Source organism: Nilaparvata lugens, chromosome 5 (assembly GCF_014356525.2).
Source record: "Nilaparvata lugens isolate BPH chromosome 5, ASM1435652v1, whole genome shotgun sequence".
NCBI classification, from domain to species: Eukaryota; Metazoa; Arthropoda; class Insecta; order Hemiptera; family Delphacidae; genus Nilaparvata; species Nilaparvata lugens.
The window spans coordinates 73446298-73453196 of record NC_052508.1 but is presented as its reverse complement, the minus strand read 5'-3'; the positions used below and the strand labels follow the sequence as shown (position 1 = coordinate 73453196).

The 6899-nt window shown below is 35.9% G+C and overlaps 1 protein-coding gene across 3 annotated transcripts; it reads right to left on the bottom strand.

The window, feature by feature from the left end:
- Positions 1 to 673: 673 nt before the first annotated feature.
- Positions 674 to 6648, bottom strand: LOC120351517. Of its 3 annotated transcripts, none has more exons than XM_039429258.1 (3): positions 6160 to 6648; positions 4822 to 5002; positions 674 to 1051 (listed from the first exon to the last, which is right to left on the bottom strand). In XM_039429258.1, the coding sequence occupies exons 1-3, from the start codon at positions 6631 to 6633 to the stop codon at positions 693 to 695; spliced, it is 1014 nt and encodes a 337-aa protein (XP_039285192.1). In that variant the 5' UTR covers positions 6634 to 6648; the 3' UTR covers positions 674 to 692. The 3 variants fall into 3 exon arrangements, 1 of the variants encoding a protein (XP_039285192.1); XR_005571440.1 differs by lacking the exon at positions 6160 to 6648 and adding an exon at positions 5402 to 5559 and having other exon boundaries at positions 1035 to 1051; XR_005571441.1 differs by lacking the exon at positions 6160 to 6648 and adding an exon at positions 5398 to 5546 and having other exon boundaries at positions 1035 to 1051.
- Positions 6649 to 6899: the final 251 nt, after the last annotated feature.

The window sequence follows — 6899 nt, the reverse complement described above, 5'->3', positions numbered from 1 at the left end:
TGATATCGGAGTAAGGAGGAATTGCTTTTCTTCTCATATTATTCCTAAAATGCAAAATTCAAAAAAAAACCTTGTGTATACATCGACGCGCAGTTGAAAAAGGAATATTCCTGCCAAATCTCATAGAATTCTATTAACGCATTTGGCCGTAAATGCGTTACATACATACGTAAAAGAGAAAATCCGAGTTGAAACATAGACCTCACTACGTTCGGTCAATTATATATTTAGAGCTTTGTCGAATGATAGACATGGATTGCAAGACTAATACTAGTAGTTCTGTGAACAGTAGACCTCACGCAGTATTCTCATTAACAAGTACCTGATTGAAACTATAGACCTTATGGAAATACAGCAATAGATTGGCTTCTCCACACATCTGTGTAATCACTTGTCAGCTGATTTATGATGAATAATTCTATAGTCTGATTTTTAATCTAATCTTGGCGTATGAAGGAGGCTCCTTTTTCCTTTTATATTATCCTTGAAATGCAAGATTTTCAAAAACTTGTATATACGTCGATGCGGAATTAAAAAAGGAACATACCTGTCAAATTTCATGAAAATCTATCGTTTCGCCGTGAATGCGCAACATATAAACATTAAGAGAAATGTCAAACCGTCGACTTGAATCTTAGACCTCACTTCGCTCGGTCAATTAATCAAATACTGCCATTATAACGAGGACCTCACTATAGTATACTTGGGTGCCACAAAGTGGCAGTGGATAACTTACCTACTACGTATTCTCTGATAGAAAGTGGTAGACGAATATGCTTCAAATCGGTTCCGTGACCTTCATGTTTGTCGAAAAATTTCACATAAATTTGATCACCTTCTCTCACTACTAGCCTTGATGGACACTTAGTTTCTAGTTTTGCAGTGCCTTGTGATTTCAGCTTTCGTTGTCTCACTTCTACAGGTTTATATCTTCCAGTTCGTGAGCAATGATAATAGAGGTGCTTAGTTCCCGAAGTACTAATCACTCCTGCCCTTCTGAAGTAGCTAGAATGTGTTTCCAGTTCCATCTTTGATTTCCATTCCAAAAATTCTGAAATAGAAGAATAATATGATGAACAATTATTAGTCTGAATAAACAATTCTAATGGAATATTATGCGACATTTAAACAAATAACGGAAACATTTGAAAACACCTTGAAACTTGAGTGGGAAGGACAAAAAATATTTTATTCAGACTAATGTAAAGTTCAAGATTTGCCATTTGAGAATTATTAATAACATCTATCACATTTTTCACAATCACTTCTTCAAGATGGCTTCCTCCTGCAGGAATACACTCTTGATATCTGTGTTGAGATTCCTGAACGATTGCTGAAACATTTCAGCTGTGCTTCTAGTGGAGAAGATTGTTTTAATTTTCGGAACAAAATATTTCAAATTAATATTCATTTTACAGTTTTGAGTGCTAAGTAGAATATATTTTGTTATCAATTCGGATCTTAATTTTTCTAAATTCAAAATTAATTGTTTGTATTTGTTAATTAAGTGTTTGTATTTTGTTTCAATTGAAAAGTCGCACGTAGCCTTTATTTGGACGATTTATTTTAGGAAATTGGGATGAAAAGAAGTTTTGGACTGTAGTCTGTTTCTTTGTCCTCAAGTTGATTGTAAATGATAAACAAATAAATAAATATTGTTAATTTTATCTTGAATTGTCTTTTATGATTGAACCACAGTTATTGGTCAAGTTGTGAAAACGTTTGATTCGAGATAGCTCCACAAACAGAAAATTGCAGGTGGACAGATCATGGGACCAGGTAACGCAGATGTTGCAGCGATCAATGAGGAATCGTCAACAAAGATTTCAAGAGTGTATTCGTTCAGGAGGAAGCCATCTTATAGAAGTAATTGTCAAAAAGTGATCGATGTTACTAATAATTCTCAAATGGCAAGTCTTGAACTTTACATTAGTTTAAATATAATCATTTTTGCCCTTCCCACTAATGTTTTATGGCGTTTTTAAAAATTCCCGTTATTCTGTGTCACTCTATATATAAGTCACTGTATGAAGCCTAATGCAATTGTTTTGTTTATTTTGAATGGGCACGTTCAGCTGTTGGTTTCAACTGATGTATAACAGTCTTGAGCACATTTACTTGATACTTGTTTTTATCCCACTGGAAACGCGGTCGCGTCGTGGTCGTCATTCTGCAGAAATTCCTCCACAGAGTAGAATGGCCTGGTTATCAGGTAGCTTTTCAGGGTTTTCATTAATTTGTGCTGTCCTTCTATGTGTCGTATGGTAGCTGGAACTTGGTTGAATATTTTGGTGCTCAAGAATTCAGGCCCATTCCTGGCTAAAGTTGATGTCACCTACGCTACATGGATCATTCGTGTCTATCGGGTGTTATATGGATTAAGGTGGGCCGTCCACTGGAACTGATTTCGTCTGAACTAGCATCGGCCGAAAACTACCGAACTCGTCCGAACGATCCCCCAACAAAGAAATTGACGTCCATTGCAACAGGCTCACACGGCCGTGCATGGCCGTCTCCGGCCGAACAAGTTTTCGATTCGAATTGAATGGGATTTTCTGGCTCTCTCCGGCCGAAGTCGAGCTGAGACAACATCATCCTAACCTCAAAATTGTTTCACAGTCTTGTCTATTTTTGTTTTTTCAAGTTCTTCTGTTTTATAAAGTTGTAACTAAGGACAATGAAAAGTTGATAAGTTTTGTTCAAGAGCATGTTCCATTGTGGGATATGCGAGACAAAAGATATCATCGTCGTGATGCTCAAAGGAATCTGTGGACAAAGATTGCTGAAAAAATGGGATCTGAAGATAAGATTATTATAATGAATAACTAATTTAGTGGATATTATTTTGTTTATTCAGTTTTCAAAATCTCAATATAATCATTATTTATGAAAAATTTTGGTGGCTATGAAAATAGTTAATTCAATAATTTGCAACCAGCCTACTACTGAACTAGACTGACGTAAACGGTTCCAATGGACAACCATATTCGGACGAATTAACGGCCGGCAGATTCGTCCAATGCAACGGCCAAACGGATCGGCTGAATACGGTTTCAATGGACGGTTACCCTAAAGTTATTATTGCAAACATTTCGTGTTTCCTCTTCACCATCATGGCTGTCTCCAGGATAAACATCGCTGGTACGATCAAAATACTTAGTTGTAGAAACAGCGGTCTACAATGTGCTATATATATTATGATGCTTTACAAATCGAACGCACAAGTCAATATGCTTCTGTAATAGAAAAATTCTGTTAGCCAATGCGCTTCCACCCCACATTGTTATGCAGTAGCTCATAAGGCCTCCACTTGAGTGCTTAGTACCATGGAGAAACAATAGCATAAGTAGATATCCCATGGTATAGGGCGTTAATGTCGCAACTTTTACTTTTATCTCAAGCCGATAGTTCATGTAATTCTTTCCCGTGAAACTGTGTGACACTGGTAGTCTCTCATATTGTGCCTTTCATACACTCTCACCCCAACAAAACAGTAAAATTCGACAATAAATAACAGTAATCGGCTTGAGATAACAGTAAAAGCTGCGACATAAACGCCCTAAACATGGGATATCTACTTACGCTATTGTTTCTCTATGGTAGTACCGTACATTTTTAATAAAAGTGAGGTTATGTTTGATGAGAGTAATGTTTTATAATTTTAGATAAGACAATAATAAATAAATGTTTATTTCCCAAAAAAACTAAAACTACAACATCAATTACACAAAATATTAGATAAATTACAAACATACAATAGTTAGTTACAAAAAAATCTTATGTGTCCTCTACTTGTTTAGTTTTTTCTGTGTGGAAATTAACCTACTCCACTATGGCGTACCATGTTCTAGAGTAGGTTAAGAAGAATTAGAGAAGACAATAATATTCACAAAATTTGTTACATGCTAAGTAGTGACGAATTAGATCTTATATTTTTAATATGTGAGGTTAGAAATGGAGTAGCTTAGAACTGAAGTAGTGACAATGAGCAAGACAGTCGTAAGGTCGAGAGACTGGAGTATCCTCGACTGGAGTCGTACGATTTGAGTCGAGGTAGTGTAAGTTGAGCCTTATATGCTGCTAAAACATTTATAGTAGACCTTCATCAAAACGTCCCTGTCTTTAATGGGCAAAAGCCTGCGAATCACTGATGTCAGTCTTGATAAAACATTTACAATGTGCTAGTAATATCAGAGGTTACTATTTATAGTGGTTCCAAGATATTTCGTAGATTTGCTTACTGAAATAATACTGCTGTTGTCCAGTCTAAGCAGTGGCGATTTGTCAGGCTTCTTACAATTGTAAAATTCTACTATATTTGTCACATCTCGATTTAAGAACAGCTGTTTACTTGTGCACCATTCTTGCAACCCTTTTTGAGTTTTATATCTCAGTAATTATCATAGCTTAACCACCTACATTCTCCTATGATCTGCTTAAATTATAGTATTGAAGAAAGAACTTCTGTTAGGGACTCCCCACGAAAGCCATAAGATTATTATTATTAGTGTGATTGAAGTCTATAAATTCATTTCAAAGCCTACACTAATCTAACAAAGTCTAACTTATGAATCTCTTGTTCACATGAACCAATTGCTGTATTTGAAAATGTTCTATTTGACGTCAATGTTAACAGAGTTCAATGCAAATTAAATATATTAAGAAGTATGAATAGCTTCAATACAGAGAACTAAGTACTGGTATGAATAGGTTAAATAAAGAGAACAAAGTATGAATAGCTTGAATACAGAGTCCAGTATAAAGATTACATACAATTTAAATGAACTAAAATTAAATTATTGATTATTTCAATTGACTTACCTTCCATAGAATCAAATAAATATTCCATGAAGGATTCTGTAGACCTACTACATTTTACTTTTTTTCTGTGGCGCTCCAAACTATTTTTGCGAGGAAATGTTTTATCACAAGATTCACATTTAAAATCCTTACATCCATCCATATGATTTTTTGTTTTGAAAAACCAGTTACTGTACCAATACTGAAAGCATAGAGGGAATAAGATAATTTATTATTAGAAATATAATATATTTATTTGGTAAAAACAAAGTACCTATAACAGGACACTCAGTATTTAGACGGTATTAAAAATATCAGATGAATTTTACTAGTGAAATAGACGACAGAACTAAGAACCTAGAGTCTTTATTTGATTTATTTAGTTTTATTTTATTTATATAGACAAATTTTAACAATTAATATGGCCTATTGAAAACTGATTTTGGCTTAACCTAAAATCTATAATACATTAATAATTAATAGTAGTTGAAAGCTTGCTATACTTTCTTATGCTTGTGAAAAGACTAAATTGCTTGACGAATTTTGTTTTCAAAGAGATAACTAGATTAACATAACAGAAACAAACAACGTTTTTACCTACTTTACAAAATATTACCAATATTTTTAGGTCTTCTAAAGTTCCAATAACAAATTTTGCGATCTGTCAAATAAACGGCCAACACACACAAACACAGTTTCAGACCTTGAACCGATAAGCTAAAAATCAAAATTTGGGCAAGTCTTTAGTGCTTAGCACTCCAGTGTAGTGGGCGTTAATTCAAATATATACAATGACAATATTCCTGATTCTAAGTCGTGAAATTATTAAATAATTCTGACCCCTATAATATTAAGTAACCTCTAAATGAATTATGAATAACCCGTTACCAAACCTCTAACCTACGAACCAGCGCTTCACTCTCGTCGATTGCATACAAAATATGGTCTATAGTGAGGTCCATGTAATAATGGCAGTCACAAAGTAGGAGAACATTCTCTTCTCTTTATCCTCTTCTCTGTGTGGCAGTCGAGAAAAATAGGAGAGCAACGTCGCCGATCCTCACTGTCTATAAAAATAGACAATGCTTTTCCAACGTTAGCTGATACAGGTTTATTAATGTAATATTAATTGTTCATCTTCGTTTAAAATAATCAATTATATCTTATCAAGCAAGAAATTATAGTTTTCAATAATTTCATAATTAAGATGAAATATTTTGTGAATCAATTATCTATTTAGTATTTATTTAAATAGGTCTATAAAAGGGATCACTAAAGTGAAGCCCACTGGGACACGTCAAAAAAGTAAAAAAAAAAACTGCCCGGAGGCAGAAATCAATTAAGAAAATAGGCACTCACCACACTGCTCTCCAACATAAAGAACTCACGGAGTGAGTACAGAGGGTGATCCGTCAGCAGGCTTCTCAGAGCCCCTCGAAACCACACAGCAGGCAGATCCCTGGCCAACAGAGGCAGCCTATTATAGAGGCTGATAGACATATGAGCCAGACCAGTCCGAGTTCTGCTCAGCCTCTGGTAGGGTAAATCCAGCCTGAGTCTACCCCCAGTCTCATATGGGTGGAAGCTCTTTCGGGTCACGAGCAACCCCACGTTTGCATGTGTTCTGCAAAGGGTATGAAGAACATAGAGGGAGAAGACGGTGAGGATCCTCTCTTTGATAAAGAGCGGGTGACAGTGGGCTAATCTACCATCCCCACAAATAATCCTCAGGACCCTCTTCTGGAGATGAAGGACTCGGGCGACATCTGTGGCTCCACCCCAGAGGGGGAGGCCATATAAAATCACGCTCTGAAAAAAGCCAAAATAGCACATTTTAAGATAATGAGGTGGCACACTGTATTTGAGACCTCTCAGCAGAAAAACCACTCTGCTCAACCTGGCACAGACTATCACAATGTGCTCGCCCCATGAGAGCTTCCTGTCAAGGGTAAACCCCAACAGTTTGATGGGGGCAAAATTGTATTCATTCCCATTTCTGAGACTGAACACAATAGACTGAGTTTGTCTTCATTGAGGAGGAAGCGATTGGCAGAGAACCAGTCCGATTCAAATGCCCCAGTCTCCACCATAGCTGCTAT

Coding starts and splice junctions, on each gene's coding strand:
- LOC120351517 (XM_039429258.1), bottom strand. CDS start 6,633: ATGTGCTATTTTGGCTTTTTTCAGAGCGTGATTTTATATGGCCTCCCC. Junction 5,003..6,159: donor TTATGTTGGAGAGCAGTGTG/GTGAGTGCCTAT, acceptor CTATGCTTTCAG/TATTGGTACAGTAACTGGTT. Junction 1,052..4,821: donor TTTATTTGATTCTATGGAAG/GTAAGTCAATTG, acceptor CTTCTATTTCAG/AATTTTTGGAATGGAAATCA.